The 16,776-nt window shown below is 49.9% G+C and overlaps 1 protein-coding gene across 7 annotated transcripts in view; it reads left to right on the top strand.

The window, feature by feature from the left end:
* Nucleotides 1-935: 935 nt before the first annotated feature.
* Nucleotides 936-16,776, top strand: part of arhgef1 (Rho guanine nucleotide exchange factor 1) — a 34,783-nt gene continuing 18,942 nt past the window's right edge. For 4 of the 7 annotated variants that reach the window (XM_088621208.1, XM_088621209.1, XM_088621207.1 and 1 more), the window contains exons 1-10: nucleotides 939-1,275; nucleotides 5,160-5,211; nucleotides 5,806-5,892; nucleotides 8,354-8,467; nucleotides 9,112-9,210; nucleotides 11,348-11,390; nucleotides 12,177-12,282; nucleotides 13,017-13,157; nucleotides 16,034-16,063; nucleotides 16,509-16,608. In XM_088621208.1, the coding sequence (XP_088477334.1) occupies nucleotides 5,182-5,211; nucleotides 5,806-5,892; nucleotides 8,354-8,467; nucleotides 9,112-9,210; nucleotides 11,348-11,390; nucleotides 12,177-12,282; nucleotides 13,017-13,157; nucleotides 16,034-16,063; nucleotides 16,509-16,608 (750 nt within the window). In that variant the 5' untranslated portion in view covers nucleotides 939-1,275; nucleotides 5,160-5,181. Of the gene's footprint in view, nucleotides 1,276-5,159; nucleotides 5,212-5,805; nucleotides 5,893-8,353; nucleotides 8,468-9,111; nucleotides 9,211-11,347; nucleotides 11,391-12,176; nucleotides 12,283-13,016; nucleotides 13,158-16,033; nucleotides 16,064-16,508; nucleotides 16,609-16,776 lie in introns of all 7 variants that reach the window. The other 3 variants (XM_088621204.1, XM_088621203.1, XM_088621206.1) reach the window with 3 other exon arrangements.

Genomic DNA, 16,776 nt, shown 5'->3' with positions numbered 1-16,776 from the left:
GAGAGGGGTTAATACAGACACACTGACTGGACACTCCAGTACATTAACACTGCACTGAGAGAGAGGGGTTCATACAGACACACTGACTGGACACTCCAGTACATTAACACTGCACTGAGAGAGGGGGGTTAATACAGACACACTGACCGGACACTCCAGTACATTAACACTGCACTGAGAGAGAGAGGGGTTAATACAGACACACTGACTGGACACTCCAGTACATTAACACTGCACTGAGAGAGAGGGGTTAATACAGACACACTGACTGGACACTCCAGTACATTAACACTGCACTGAGAGAGAGAGGGGTTCATACAGACACACTGACTGGACACTCCAGTACATGAACACTGCACTGAGAGAGAGAGGGGTTAATACAGACACACTGACTGGACACTCCAGTACATGAACACTGCACTGAGAGAGAGAGGGGTTAATACAGACACACTGACTGGACACTCCAGTACATGAACACTGCACTGAGAGAGAGAGGGGTTCATACAGACACACTGACTGGACACTCCAGTACATGAACACTGCACTGAGAGAGAGAGGGGTTAATACAGACACACTGACTGGACACTCCAGTACATTAACACTGCACTGAGAGAGAGAGGGGTTAATACAGACACACTGACTGGACACTCCAGTACATTAACACTGCACTGAGAGAGAGAGGGGTTAATACAGACACACTGACTGGACACTCCAGTACATTAACACTGCACTGAGAGAGAGGGGTTAATACAGACACACTGACTGGACACTCCAGTACATGAACACTGCACTGAGAGAGAGAGGGGTTAATACAGACACACTGACTGGACACTCCAGTACATTAACACTGCACTGAGAGAGATTTCTAGGGGAGCGAAAATAATGTGACACATTGCGGAACTGAGTGAGCGAGAGAGGGGGGGGCATCAAGTACTTTTCGCCTGAGAGAGAGAGATTTAACCGAAGTCTAACAGGAAGAGATTGTAAGCGAGAATCCCCATCCCCCGCCCCCTCTAAAAAAACAGACCAGCGGTATTTGACATAGTTCGCGGGGCTGAGCTCGGGGGGGTTGCTGGACGTGTACTCACAGCTTTCCAGACTTTCCCCACTCGCGAAAAAAAAAAACACTCGAGCGTCTGGGGCGTGAGGTTTTTGGAGTCTTGTTCTGGGCACAGTATGTGCTGCGCGGGTGACGGGTCGACGCTCGCAGACAGGAAATAATCGGCAATTTTGTTTCGTTTTACCCCCGGGCTGCAGACTCCGCCGCCGTCGAAGGTAAGACGCGCAGAAACGTCTCATTCGGACAGATCCGGCGGCGGGCTGGTCCGGGGCAGCGCCGAGTGTCCCCGGGGTCGGGGGCTGGTGGGAAACTCGCCGCTGTCCTGAAGTGGGAAGTTTGTGCGGAGCCGCGCCGACACAGCCGCCGCTCTTTCCGGTTCGAATCTGTTTCGACCTCGCCTGACGGCTGCTCCGACACGGCCGGGTGTCTTCCGCGCTGCCGCAGTGCCGAGAGGCCACCGGCAATACTAATAATACTAATCCAAATACACTATTACCGACCGAGCGCTGTACCTGACACCTCCGGACCGAGTTATACTGTCGTGTGCTGAGTAGCACTGTAACGCACTTTACTGTCCTGGACTTAATAGTACTTTAATCCACTGTACTGCAGTGCACTGAATAATAATTTAATAAAATATACTGTAGTATGCTGAAAAGTACTTTATCTCGCCCTATTTACTCGTCCTGAATAATACTTTAGTATACTACACTGTGGTGTTTTGTATAGTACTTTAACACACTGTACTGTAGTGTACTGAATAATAGTTTAATACAATATACTATAGTCCACTAAACAATACTTTAGTATACTATACTGTAGTGTGCTTAATAATACTTTCACATGTTATGCTGTAGTGTCCTGAATAGTACTTTAACATGCTCTACTGTAGTGTCCTGAATAGTACTTTAACGCACTATAGCAAACACTTAAAAGTACTTTAATACACTATACTGTAGTGCACTGTATAGTACTTTAACACACTATAGCATACAGTACTGCATAGTGTTTTGACACACCATAGCGTACTGAATAGTACATTCATACACTATGCTATACTGTGATATACTGAATAATAACTAAATACACTATACTGTAGTACTTGAGCACAGTATACTGTAGTGTGCCAAATAGTACTTTAATACACTTTAGTCTACTGAATAGTGCTGTAATACACCATAATGTAGTGAACCGAATAATACTTTAATACACAATACTATACTTTAGTGTACTGAATGGTTATTTAATACGCTGTACTGTAGTTTACTGAATAATACTTTAATACACTATAATGTACTGGTGTGTTAATTACTATCAGTGTGGCGGTCAGTGTGCTGTGTTGGTCGCTCTTGGTGTCTGACACAGACGGCGTCACCTGGGGGGGTGTAGTGCAGGCTGTAGTCTGGGGGGGGGTGTAGTGCTGGCTGTAGTCTGGGGGGGTGTAGTGCAGGCTGTAGTCTGGGGGGGTGTAGTGCAGGCTGTAGTCTGGGGGGTGTAGTGCAGGCTGTAGTCTGGGGGGGGTGTAGTGCAGGCTGTAGTCTGGGGGGGTGTAGTGCAGGCTGTAGTCTGGGGGGTGTAGTGCAGGCTGTAGTCTGGGGGGGTGTAGTGCAGGCTGTAGTCTGGGGGGGTGTAGTGCAGGCTGTAGTCTGGGGGGTGTAGTGCAGGCTGTAGTCTGGGGGGGTGTAGTGCAGGCTGTAGTCTGGGGGGGTGTAGTGCAGGCTGTAGTCTGGGGGGGGTGTAGTGCAGGCTGTAGTCTGGGGGGGTGTAGTGCAGGCTGTAGTCTGGGGGGTGTAGTGCAGGCTGTAGTCTGGGGGGTGTAGTGCAGGCTGTAGTCTGGGGGGGGTGTAGTGCAGGCTGTAGTCTGGGGGGTGTAGTGCAGGCTGTAGTCTGGGGGGGTGTAGTGCAGGCTGTAGTCTGGGGGGGGTGTAGTGCAGGCTGTAGTCTGGGGGGGGTGTAGTGCAGGCTGTAGTCTGGGGGGGTGTAGTGCAGGCTGTAGTCTGGGGGGGTGTAGTGCAGGCTGTAGTCTGGGGGGGTGTAGTGCAGGCTGTAGTCTGGGGGGGTGTAGTGCAGGCTGCAGTCTGGGGGGGTGTAGTGCAGGCTGTAGTCTGGGGGGGTGTAGTGCAGGCTGTAGTCTGGGGGGGGTGTAGTGCAGGCTGTAGTCTGGGGGGTGTAGTGCAGGCTGTAGTCTGGGGGGGGTGTAGTGCAGGCTGTAGTCTGGGGGGGTGTAGTGCAGGCTGTAGTCTGGGGGGGTGTAGTGCAGGCTGTAGTCTGGGGGGGGTGTAGTGCAGGCTGTAGTCTGGGGGGTGTAGTGCAGGCTGTAGTCTGGGGGGGTGTAGTGCAGGCTGTAGTCTGGGGGGGGTGTAGTGCAGGCTGTAGTCTGGGGGGGGTGTAGTGCTGGCTGTAGTCTGGGGGGGTGTAGTGCAGGCTGTAGTCTGGGGGGTGTAGTGCAGGCTGTAGTCTGGGGGGGGTGTAGTGCAGGCTGTAGTCTGGGGGGGTGTAGTGCAGGCTGTAGTCTGGGGGGGGTGTAGTGCAGGCTGTAGTCTGGGGGGGTGTAGTGCAGGCTGTAGTCTGGGGGGGTGTAGTGCAGGCTGTAGTCTGGGGGGGTGTAGTGCAGCCTGTAGTCTGGGGGGGCTGTAGTGCAGGCTGTAGTCTGGGGGGGGTGTAGTGCAGGCTGTAGTCTGGGGGGGTGTAGTGCAGGCTGTAGTCTGGGGGGGGTGTAGTGCAGGCTGTAGTCTGGGGGGTGTAGTGCAGGCTGTAGTCTGGGGGGGTGTAGTGCAGGCTGTAGTCTGGGGGGGGTGTAGTGCAGGCTGTAGTCTGGGGGGGGTGTAGTGCAGGCTGTAGTCTGGGGGGTGTAGTGCAGGCTGTAGTCTGGGGGGGGTGTAGTGCAGGCTGTAGTCTGGGGGGGTGTAGTGCAGGCTGTAGTCTGGGGGGTGTAGTGCAGGCTGTAGTCTGGGGGGTGTAGTGCAGGCTGTAGTCTGGGGGGGTGTAGTGCAGGCTGTAGTCTGGGGGGTGTAGTGCAGGCTGTAGTCTGGGGGGGTGTAGTGCAGGCTGTAGTCTGGGGGGGCGGGAGGCTATCTAGTGCAGGCTATCCACTGGACATGCAGACATGAATGGAAAGCAGGCAGAGAGATTGAGTCACCGATGACTGACAGTGAGTCCATTCATGCCCTGGCTGATGTGGACGCCTGCCTGCTCCTGTATACTGCGCTCTGTGTGCTCGGAGGGAGGTGGAGCAGCAGGGCAGGCTCCCACGTCAAGCCCTCATTCTTCTGATGAAGGTGAGGGAGTGAGCCTCAGCTGGCTGAATGAGTGCTCTGTGTGGGAGACCTCCCTTCACTCCCCTCCTCCCCCTTACCAGTCCTGCTGCACCTGGAGGACAGCTGGTCCAGTGGTTCAGGTCCAGTCCTGCTGCACCAGGAGGACAGCTGGTCCAGTGGTTCAGGTCCAGTCCTGCTGCACCCCGAGGACAGCTGGTCCAGTGTCACCCATCCAGGAGTTAATACTTGACTCTTTAGTTCTAGTACCCTGAACCTCACAGGTACCCTGTAATCTCCTGACTGCAGAAACCTTGCTCTCTCTCTCGCACTGTCGCCATTGCGGTCTTGTCATCCTCTCTAGACTTCAGCTCTTCTCTCCTTCCTCCTTCCCTCCCTCCGATGCTTCGTCTTTTCTCCCCTTCAGTGAGGGATCTGTTTGAGGTCAGGAGGAAATGGTTTTGATGATTTCCTGAGGAAGTCACGCCCCTTTCCTGTCGCGCTGCCACCCTCCTGTGTCTGAGTGCACTTTGCTCAGGCACAAATAAGGGCAGTCTGGGACTGCAAGGACCCAAGAGAGAGGCCAACTCCCCTCGTTTTAAAATGTCGAGAGACATCCATCGACTCCGAGATAGTCCAGGACTGGACTGGGAGCTGGACTAGTGATTCACTGGGATTATAATCAGACTGACTGACACTGACAGAGCAGTCTGAGGTGCTCGAAGTTGGATTGGGCTGCTCTTATACTGCAGTGGACTGACTTGGATCAGAATGGATTGTTCTCATTGGACGGATGAATTGATATCTATTCTGTCTGGGAGTAACAATTATCATATCGTTAACAGGCACAACTTCTGCCTCAGAAACATGGACACCAGTGAAGACGCCCATGAAGGAGTGAGAATCAGAAATTCATTAACCCCTCTCTCTCAGTGCAGTGTTAATGTACTGGAGTGTCCAGTCAGTGTGTCTGTATTAACCCCTCTCTCTCTCAGTGCAGTGTTAATGTACTGGAGTGTCCAGTCAGTGTGTCTGTATTAACCCCTCTCTCTCTCTCAGTGCAGTGTTAATGTACTGGAGTGTCCAGTCAGTGTGTCTGTATTAACCCCTCTCTCTCTCAGTGCAGTGTTAATGTACTGGAGTGTCCAGTCAGTGTGTCTGTATTAACCCCTCTCTCTCTCAGTGCAGTGTTAATATACTGGAGTGTCCAGTCAGTGTGTCTGTATTAACCCCTCTCTCTCAGTGCAGTGTTAATGTACTGGAGTGTCCAGTCAGTGTGTCTGTATTAACCCCTCTCTCTCTCTCAGTGCAGTGTTAATGTACTGGAGTGTCCAGTCAGTGTGTCTGTATTAACCCCTCTCTCTCTCTCAGTGCAGTGTTAATGTACTGGAGTGTCCAGTCAGTGTGTCTGTATTAACCCCTCTCTCTCTCAGTGCAGTGTTCATGTACTGGAGTGTCCAGTGGGTCAGTGTGTCTTTCTCTGTTTCATAGCGATCTGCGTTTGGCGCAGCTCATTCAAATGTGGCGATGAAGATTATTGGAGCTGAGGACGAGGATTTTGAAAATGATATTGACCCGGTAAGAGAGAAACAGGTGCATCTGTTTGTGTCTCACACTTCCTTCTGGTCAGTGCTGTCATCTCCTGAGATCTACTGTCTCTCTGTCCTGAGCTGAGGAGTTCCCTTCCCTGGTCCGAGAAGAGATGAGCAGTGCAGTTCTTACACTCTTTCTGTCCTGCTTGGAGTAATGATGCTCTGCCTGTGATAACCCATCTCTCTCTCTGATCTATTTAAATTTCAAATTGAAAAGCTTGACTGGCTTGACAATACAGCATTTATGGACATTTTAGTATAAACGTACCATTGAACATGTTCGTACAATTAATACATCTATTATTGAGAGACAGGCTCACTGTCTGTTCCTCAGGCTGGGACAGGAGATCACACACTGTATTATTATTATTGAGAGACAGGCTCACTGTCTGTTCCTCAGGCTGGGACAGGAGATCACACACTGTATTATTATTATTGAGAGACAGGCTCACTGTCTGTTCCTCAGGCTGGGACAGGAGATCACACACTGTATTATTATTATTGAGAGACAGGCTCACTGTCTGTTCCTCAGGCTGGGACAGGAGATCACACACTGTATTATTATTATTGAGAGACAGGCTCACTGTCTGTTCCTCAGGCTGGGACAGGAGATCACACACTGTATTATTATTATTGAGAGACGGGCTCACTGTCTGTTCCTCAGGCTGGGACAGGAGATCACACACTGTATTATTATTATTGAGAGACAGGCTCACTGTCTGTTCCTCAGGCTGGGACAGGAGATCATACACTGTATTATTATTATTGAGAGACAGGCTCACTGTCTGTTCCTCAGGCTGGGACAGGAGATCACACACTGTATTATTATTATTGAGAGACAGGCTCACTGTCTGTTCCTCAGGCTGGGACAGGAGATCATACACTGTATTATTATTATTGAGAGACAGGCTCACTGTCTGTTCCTCAGGCTGGGACAGGAGATCACACACTGTATTATTATTATTGAGAGACAGGCTCACTGTCTGTTCCTCAGGCTGGGACAGGAGATCACACACTGTATTATTATTATTGAGAGACAGGCTCACTGTCTGTTCCTCAGGCTGGGACAGGAGATCACACACTGTATTATTATTATTGAGAGACAGGCTCACTGTCTGTTCCTCAGGCTGGGACAGGAGATCACACACTGTATTATTATTATTGAGAGACAGGCTCACTGTCTGTTCCTCAGGCTGGGACAGGAGATCACACACTGTATTATTATTATTGAGAGACGGGCTCACTGTCTGTTCCTCAGGCTGGGACAGGAGATCACACACTGTATTCTTATTATTGAGAGACAGGCTCACTGTCTGTTCCTCAGGCTGGGACAGGAGATCACACACTGTATTCTTATTATTGAGAGACAGGCTCACTGTCTGTTCCTCAGGCTGGGACAGGAGATCACACACTGTATTATTATTATTGAGAGACAGGCTCACTGTCTGTTCCTCAGGCTGGGACAGGAGATCACACACTGTATTATTATTATTGAGAGACAGGCTCACTGTCTGTTCCTCAGGCTGGGACAGGAGATCACACACTGTATTATTATTATTGAGAGACAGGCTCACTGTCTGTTCCTCAGGCTGGGACAGGAGATCACACACTGTATTATTATTATTGAGAGACAGGCTCACTGTCTGTTCCTCAGGCTGGGACAGGAGATCATACACTGTATTATTATTATTGAGAGACAGGCTCACTGTCTGTTCCTCAGGCTGGGACAGGAGATCACACACTGTATTATTATTATTGAGAGACAGGCTCACTGTCTGTTCCTCAGGCTGGGACAGGAGATCACACACTGTATTATTATTATTGAGAGACAGGCTCACTGTCTGTTCCTCAGGCTGGGACAGGAGATCACACACTGTATTATTATTATTGAGAGACAGGCTCACTGTCTGTTCCTCAGGCTGGGACAGGAGATCACACACTGTATTCTTATTATTGAGAGACGGGCTCACTGTCTGTTCCTCAGGCTGGGACAGGAGATCACACACTGTATTCTTATTATTGAGAGACAGGCTCACTGTCTGTTCCTCAGGCTGGGACAGGAGATCACACACTGTATTCTTATTATTGAGAGACAGGCTCACTGTCTGTTCCTCAGGCTGGGACAGGAGATCACACACTGTATTATTATTATTGAGAGACAGGCTCACTGTCTGTTCCTCAGGCTGGGACAGGAGATCACACACTGTATTATTATTATTGAGAGACAGGCTCACTGTTCCTCAGGCTGGGACAGGAGATCGCAGTGTATTATTATGATTATTATTATTATTAAGAGACAGGCTCGGGACAGGAGATCACGCACTGGGTTTTAGCTTTATTAAGTTCCTCCCTCCTCTCCAAGTAGGATTGGAAGCTGTTCTGGTTCTTGCAGATGTGGAAATTCTGTTCCACAGTCCAGTCCAGCTGTGTCTCTCTTTGTCTTTCAGACAGTAGACGACCAGTATAGCGCCTTCAACAGTATAGAGCTGGTGAAGAAGCGACCTGCTCACCTGATGGTCTTCCTTCAACATGTTATGCTGCAGTTCGACTGCTCCCCTGTGGTGAGACAGAGGGTGGGCTGGGATGGGGAGAGGCTGGAGGGGTTTAGAGGTGGAGGATATGGGGTGTTCAACCATAGAGGTAGGGGTGATATAGGGGCTATATGGGTGTGGGTGGGGTACAGGGCTATAGAGGTGGTTTGGGTGGGGTACAGGGCTATAGAGGGGGTGTGAGTGGGGTACAGGGCTATAGAGGGGGTGTGAGTGGGGTACAGGGGGTGAGAGTGGGGTACAGGAGTATACAGGGGGTGAGAGTGGGGTACAGGGGTATACAGGGGCTGTGAGTGGGGTACAGGGGTATACAGGGGGTGTGAGTGGGGTACAGGGGGTGAGAGTGGTATACAGGGCTATAGAGGGGGTGTGAGTTGGGTACAGGGCTATAGAGGGGGTGTGAGTGGGGTACAGGGGTATACAGGGGGTGTGAGTGGGGTACAGGGCTATAGAGGGGGTGTGAGTGGGGTACAGGGGGTGAGAGTGGGGTACAGGAGTATACAGGGGGTGAGAGTGGGGTACAGGGGTATACAGGGGCTGTGAGTGGGGTACAGGGCTATAGAGGGGGTGTGAGTGGGGTACAGGTGTATACAGGGGGTGAGAGAGGTTCCATTGTCTTTGTGTGATCTTTCTCTTTGTCTCTCTTGCTCTGTCAGCTGTGTTACCTACATGCTGACCTCTGTAAGAGTCTGAGCCCGAAAGAGATGAAGAAGCACTTTGTGGAGTTGTGCAACACCTACCTGGACAAAGTAGCAGTTGAGTGTCTATACTGTTCTCTCCCTGTCTCTCTCTCTGTGTCTATACTGTCTCTCTCTGTATCTGAACTGTTCTCTCCCTGTCTCTCTCTCTCTGTGTCTTAGTGTTCTCAATTCAATTCAAGGTGCTTTATTAGCATGACCGATGAGTATAATCTGTGTTGCCAAAGCAAATAAAAATAAAATTAACATGAAACAAAAACAAAATCTACAGACATTTACAACAAAGACATATCATAAAATATTTACATATAGTGTAAACATATGGAGCATTACTGGGAGACAGACTCACTGGTCCTCAGGCTGTGACAGGAGAACACACACTGGGCTGCCAGTTCAAATGAGTTCCCTCCTCCCTCTCCCAGTAGGATCGGGAGCTGTTGTGATTCTGGCAGGTGTGGAAATTCTGGGACTAGATTTCTGAGTTTAGGGAAGAATGTTTCTCTAATCCCAGAGTATCTGTCACAGTGCAGTAGGAAGTGCACCTCTGTCTCTATTTCTCCCCGCTGGCAGTGGGACCACAGCCTGTCCTCTCTGGGCAGCCAAGTCTGCCTGTGTCTAGTGTCTATGGCCAGGCTGTGGTCACTGAGCCTGTCCTCTCTGGGCAGCCAGGTCTGCCTGTGTCCTATGTCTATGGCCAGGCTGTGGTCACTGAGCCTGTCCTCTCTGGGCAGCCAGGTCTGCCTGTGTCCTATGTCTATGGCCAGGCTGTGGTCACTGAGCCTGTACTTTGTCAGGGTCTGTTTCTCTTTGCTGTTATTTAGCTTGGTTAGATATTTGGCTAGTGTGTATTGTCTGTTTAGGGTTCTGTAGTATTCCAGTTTGTTGTGTTTGTGTGTGTGTGTGTCCCAGTGTGTGAGATGTTGCTGTTTGGTCTGTGCTGTGATGTGGTTAATTCTAGCAGCGCTGTTCTGAGGCTGGCTGGTGTAGGTGTGGCTCAGGTCAGTGAGCCTCAGGACCACCTGGCTCAGGGGGCTCTGTTTTGGGCTCAGCTCTTGACTCAGCAGGGCTTTGTGGTGGTAGGAGTTTTGGTCTGTGTTTTTTAGGTGTAGCCAATACTTTAATATTCTTTTCTGTATGTTTATCAATAGTGGGTACTGGCCTAATTCGGCCCTGCACCCGTTGTTAGGAGTTTTTCTCTGCACATGGAGGATGTTTCTACAGATCTCCATGTGCAGCGTTTCTGTGGGGTGTTTGTCCTGTTGAGTGTAAACCTGGTCTGTGAGGGGACCCCACACTTCACTGCCGTATAGGGCGATGGGTTGGATTACACTTTGAAATATTCATAGCCAGATTCTTGTTGGTGGGTTGATGTTGAAAAGCCTCCTTCTTATTGCATAGAAAGCCCTGAGTACTTTCTCTCCTCTCTCTCTCCCCCTCTCTGTGTGTTTGTATACTCCCTGCCTGTCTTGTCATTTCCTGTGAAGGTCGTGGGAGTGACACGGACTGTTCCATTTCCCTCGAGATCTGGGGGGTTGTTTTCTTTTCTGAGACCCTGCTGTCACTATTAACCACCGTGGTGGGGGACAGGGCACTGCGGGCTGGCATCGTGAGCCCAGAGATAGCCCTGCAACAGCGCCCCTGTGTGGCGAGGCGAGGTGTCTGCGAGCTGGCAGTGCAGTCACTGAGAGCAGCTGTGCTCTTCCTGTCCTGATGAGAGCGCTGTGGCTCTCACTGTGCCTGGTGTGTGTCTGGTGGTACCACAGTGAAATGAGTTTGATTTCAACTCCACATTTCGAGAACGTGAATGTGATTCCAAGATGCTAAACAAGGGAGATATAACAGGACAGTGCCAGTACAGGACTTTTCACAAGCTGTACACACTATACTGCCTGTTCTGGAGACGTCTAGTCACCTTTGATTAAGCTATCAAACTCTCGCCAAGTAAAAGCCCACCCTAATGTAGAGAGCAGTGGCCACACGCTGCCGGTGAGGATGGACTGTGCGCCGCTGCCCTCTGGTGGTGGTTTATGGTACTGCGCCAGTGTGCGTCGGTCACTTGTGCACGGAAAGACCCGAATATCACTACAGCGCCTGTGGCGAATGTGTTTCTGTTTCTCTCTCAGTGCAGTATTAATGGCCTGTAGGGTCCAGTCAATATGTGAATCTTTATTAATCCTTCTTTTCCTTTTTGCAGGTTCTGAAAATTCAAATTCCTGTGCATATAGCCTATGAACTGGGTGAGTACCCCCAATTGCAAATCAACTGAATTAGTGATTAACCAATTAAGTGATTAGGGACTGCAATTTATGGAGCTCCTTCATCTTTGTAAACTGTGTAGATTAAACCAGTGGTAGAGGGATGAAAGCTATTACAGATCTCAGATTCAACCTGAAGATCTGAGAGCAAATTTAGAATTAAACCCCAAAATAACAATTCAAATCCATGAGCCTGTGATCATGAACCTGGAGCACAAACCACAACGCAGCATTCCTCTGGGAGCAGGAGTCACTGGGATCGAGACTCACGGGTTTATACACAGTCACACCTGGAGCGGATCAGACTGCTGTGCACTGGGAGTCTGACTGACAGCCCTGTCACACCTGGAGCGGATCAGACTGCTGCACACTGGGAGTCTGACTGACAGCACTGTAACACCTGGAGCGGATCAGACTGCTGTCACTGGGAGTCTGACTGACAGCACTGTCACACCTGGAGCGGATCAGACTGCTGTGCACTGGGAGTCTGACTGACAGCACTGTCATACCTGGAGCGGATCAGACTGCTGTCACTGGGAGTCTGACTGACAGCTCTACGTACATGTCAATGGTGTGGTTTTAGTGTTCTGTGAGAACTAATAAATAGCATTTACTTCTCTCCTCATCTCTCTCCTGTCTCTCCTCTCACCCCTGACTGTCTTGTGTCTCCTCTCGCCCCTGACTCTCCTGTCTCAGTATTGTGCAGTCAGCTGTGTGTGTCTGTACTAACCCTCTGTCTCTCGCGCTCCCTGCCCCTCCATCTTTCAGACCGAACTCGGCCAGACATGATTCCTGAAGAGACGCAGAAACGCTTCGCTCAGGACCTCCAGAACTCGCTGGCCTGTGAGGTGGTCAGACAGCTGGAAGACTTTCGGTACTTAACTAATTAAAAAACTAAGTCTGGTGGTTGAGATTTACTCTCAGTGCAGTGTTAATGTACTGGAGTGTCCAGTCAGTGTGTCTGTATTAACCCCTCTCTCTCAGTGCAGTGTTAATGTACTGGAGTGTCCAGTCAGTGTGTCTGTATTAACCCCTCTCTCTCTCAGTGCAGTGTTAATGTACTGGAGTGTCCAGTCAGTGTGTCTGTATTAACCCCTCTCTCTCTCAGTGCAGTGTTCATGTACTGGAGTGTCCAGTCAGTGTGTCTGTATTAACCCCTCTCTCTCTCAGTGCAGTGTTCATGTACTGGAGTGTCCAGTCAGTGTGTCTGTATTAACCCCTCTCTCTCTCAGTGCAGTGTTCATGTACTGGAGTGTCCAGTCAGTGTGTCTGTATTAACCCCTCTCTCTCAGTGCAGTGTTAATGTACTGGAGTGTCCAGTCAGTGTGTCTGTATTAACCCCTCTCTCTCTCAGTGCAGTGTTAATGTACTGGAGTGTCCAGTCAATGTGTCTGTATTAACCCCTCTCTCTCTCAGTGCAGTGTTCATGTACTGGAGTGTCCAGTCAGTGTGTCTGTATTAACCCCTCTCTCTCTCAGTGCAGTGTTAATGTACTGGAGTGTCCAGTCAGTGTGTCTGTATTAACCCCCCTCTCTCTCAGTGCAGTGTTAATGTACTGGAGTGTCCAGTTAGTGTGTCAGTATTAACCCCTCTCTCTCTCACCTTTAGGCACAAGAGGATGATGGGAATGACTGCCAATGAGCGGGAGCTGTCAGACGTTGAGGCCTTCCCTAAACAGGATCGTATCGCACTGGAGATTAAGGAGCGGAATGTGGCCGAGCAGCTGCTGGACAAACTGGCCGATATTCAGTGAGTCAGGCGACGCCACGAACAACCCCCCACACACACTCGCACAACCTCAGGACCCCAGTCAGACACTGCTAAACACCGTTCACATTGTTTGTTTATCTTAAGACGCCTTCATGTTCAGGACCTGCAGGCACGACAAAGTCAGCTTTCACCTGTGAGTGTGGTCCACAGAATTGTCTGGAGGTTTTCAGGCAGTTTGGCACATATTAAAGTTGGGGTCATTTTGTAGGACCCCCATGATATCAGTTGGAGATACTCAGGCAGTGAAGAGGCCATCCTCAACTTTCTGGAAAGCCACACAATCCTGGTGGGTGGGCTTTATTGGTTAGGTGTGTTCAGGCACTGGCAAGGACAGCTTGCAGTTCTCAGGACCCCAGAGCTTGTGCGGGGCCTGACTGGGCTTCAGAGCAGATGAGGGGAGGAGGAGGAGGAGCTGGTGTCTTGTTTCATCATTCATCACTGTCCTGTTGAAAGACATCAGAGTGAAAACAGGGTAACAGATGGAGTGATGTCCCAGGAAAAGGAGCACACTGTTGCACTCCTGACACTGTCTCACACTCTCTTATACACTTGCACCTGCACTCTCACTCACACATAGACAGGCACACACTCTCACACGCACTGTTGCACACCTAACACTGTCACACAGTTGCACACCCACGCCCACTCTCACACTCTCACAGGGGGCCTGCTACAGTGGTGTGGTTGGACCTCTACCATGCAGGGCCTGATGCAGATGCTCCGGCAAGTAGCGGTGTTGGGAAGGTGGGGGGTTTTAGATGAGTGATAGTGAACACAAGCACAGTCTTCTCTCTCTCTCTCTCACACACACGTACAGTCCTCTCTCCCTCTCTCAGTTCAATTCAATTCAATTCAATTCAATTCAATTCAATTCAATTCAAGGTGCTTTATTAGCATGACCGATAGGTACAATCAGTGTTGCCAAAGCAAATAAAAATAATAAAATTAACATGGAACAAGACAAAAAATAGAAGTAAAATAAAATCTACAGACATGTTACAGACATTTACAACAAAGACATATTATAAAATATTGATGTATACTGTAGGCGAATGGAGCATTATTGGGAGACAGACTCTTTCCCTCTCTCTCTCTCACACACACACACAGTCCTCTCTCTCTTACACGCACACATGCACAATGCTCTCTCTCTCACACACACACGCATGCACTCACGCACAGTGCTCTCTCACACACACACACACATGCACAGTCCTCTCGTGTACACAACCGCCTCTTGCACATGCGCACACAACCCTTTCTCTCGCACACGCACACAGTCCTCTCTTTTCTCACACACATGCACACAATCACAGTTGCCCTTCTTTCATGCAATCCCCAGCCCCCCCCACACACACACACTGTGTTGTCCCATCCCTCTTCCTGTGCCATGATGTCATCTGGAACGGGGGGTGTGAGGCGGAGGCTCCTCATTGGTCAGTCTTGGGCTTTCCCCCTCCGGCTCCCTCCACACACGCGCAGACACACACAGAGACACGCACACTCTTCCTCTTTCCCACATCTTGCTCTGTAGTTGCATCAGCCTCTCCCGACTCATAAATAGCTCCAGCTCCTCGGCCAGCGCCCTCCGTTTCCCAGCCAGACTGAACACTGCTCCCGCGCCTGCAGGCTCAGACCTCTGCTCCGCTCCAGAGCTTCTCCCTGGGTCTCTCGTTCCTCTGCACTGGAATATGCTCAGATTGCTCCACTGTGATACTGAGAACCGCAGTCCAGTTTACCGCACAGAAAAGCTGAAATTGCCTGATTACTGCAGGCGAGTGCAGGCAGGCGGACAGCACGGTCACCACCGGCGGAGACCATGTTGCTCGGGAGGTGAGTCAGCTGAGCTCGTTAATTAATTAGCCCTTGGTGCTCTAAACAGCCTGTGCACTGTAAATTATCAGGTAGGCTTATACACTGCACGCTCTTTATTAGTGATTAGTCTTGTGTGCATTTTGCACTAATTTGTGCAGTTATTCTCCAGAAACTGATGATTGTTAATGTGCAGATACAGATGAGCTGGACTGAGTGTCTCTACAGTGACTATACAGCTCTGATGATGATGAAGGAGTGTGAGTGTGAAGATACAGAGGAGCTGGACTGAGTGTCTCTACAGTGACTCTCCAGCTCTGATGATGATGAAGGAGTGTTAGTGTGAAGATACAGAGGAGCTGGACTGAGTGTCTCTACAGTGACTCTACAGCTCTGATGATGATGAAGGAGTGTCAGTGTGAAGATACAGATGAGCTGGACTGAGTGTCTCTACAGTGACTCTCCAGCTCTGATGATGATGAAGGAGTGTCAGTGTGAAGATACAGAGGAGCTGGACTGAGTGTCTCTACAGTGACTCTCCAGCTCTGATGATGATGAAGGAGTGTCAGTGTGAAGATACAGATGAGCTGGACTGAGTGTCTCTACAGTGACTCTACAGCTCTGATGATGATGAAGGAGTGTTAGTGTGAAGATGCAGAGGAGCTGGACTGAGTGTCTCTACAGTTACTCTCCAGCTCTGATGATGATGAAGGAGTGTCAGTGTGAAGATACAGATGAGCTGGACTGAGTGTCTCGACAGTTATTCTACAGCTCTGATGATGATGAAGGAGTGTTAATGTGCAGATACAGCTGAGCCAGGCTGTTGTAGTGTGATCTGCAGTAGAGGGGATCACAGTTTGACATCTCTGTACAATTTTAGTTTCAGTCTTCATCTCTGTCAAAACCTGCACTTGTCTGTCCCTCTCTCTGCTCAAGTGTCTGTGTGTTCTCCCTGTGTGTGCCTCTAGGGCTGCTGTCTTGCCGGGCTGTGATGGAATTGTGTCTCTCTCTATCCCTGACTTTTCTGTTTTGCTCTTTTGCAGTCCAACGATTTGCCCCGATGAAGAGAGATGGTAAGTCATGACTTCTGTTTAGGCATACCCGTATATACACTGGTGAATACTGTGTTACTGAAACACAGCACAGAAGCCTAACTTACATCCTGTGGATCTCAGATGTCTTTGTCTTAGTTCTTTGAAATCTGAGCTAAACATACGTCACTTTCATTCAGGCGCCAAGCTAGATGTCCCCAGGCAATCCTAGGACCCCAGCATGACATCACTACTTGTATGAAGACAAAGGGCTCTTACACTGGGGTCCTTCAATGAAAGACTGTCTGAATAGGAGCCCTGTGTCCTGTAAATGCACTGGTTCATTAATGTGCTGGTGTTGTGTGTAAAAAGATCCCCAGGGACAGCTGGGATATGTTTGTTCCAGCAATGAGGTCATCCTTTTCTCCGACATCATGTTCCCTGTCTCTCTCTCTCTCTGGGTGTCCCTCCCTCTGCCCCTCTGCAGCACGGCCATGTTTACTGCTGTTGTCTCCTACATGAAGCACCTGGGTGTCAGGACCAAGTCCTCCGACAGCAAGAAATCCCGACTCTTCTTCAAGAAGAAGGTCAGAGCCGGATCTGTGATCCAGTGCAGCTGTCGCCCCTGACTGACACTCTGACACACTGTTAATTCTCACACGCTGACACACTGTGAGACACACTGTGAGACACACTGTGAGACGCTCAGAGGCACGCTGAGAGACACTGAGAGACGCTCTGAGGCACACTGTGAG

The sequence above is a fragment of the Lepisosteus platostomus genome, chromosome 26, assembly GCF_059453375.1.
Source record: "Lepisosteus platostomus isolate fLepPlt1 chromosome 26, fLepPlt1.hap1, whole genome shotgun sequence".
Classification (NCBI taxonomy): domain Eukaryota; kingdom Metazoa; phylum Chordata; class Actinopteri; order Semionotiformes; family Lepisosteidae; genus Lepisosteus; species Lepisosteus platostomus.
The sequence above is the reverse complement of the archived record's forward strand: the minus strand, read 5'-3'. Positions and strand labels throughout refer to the sequence as shown.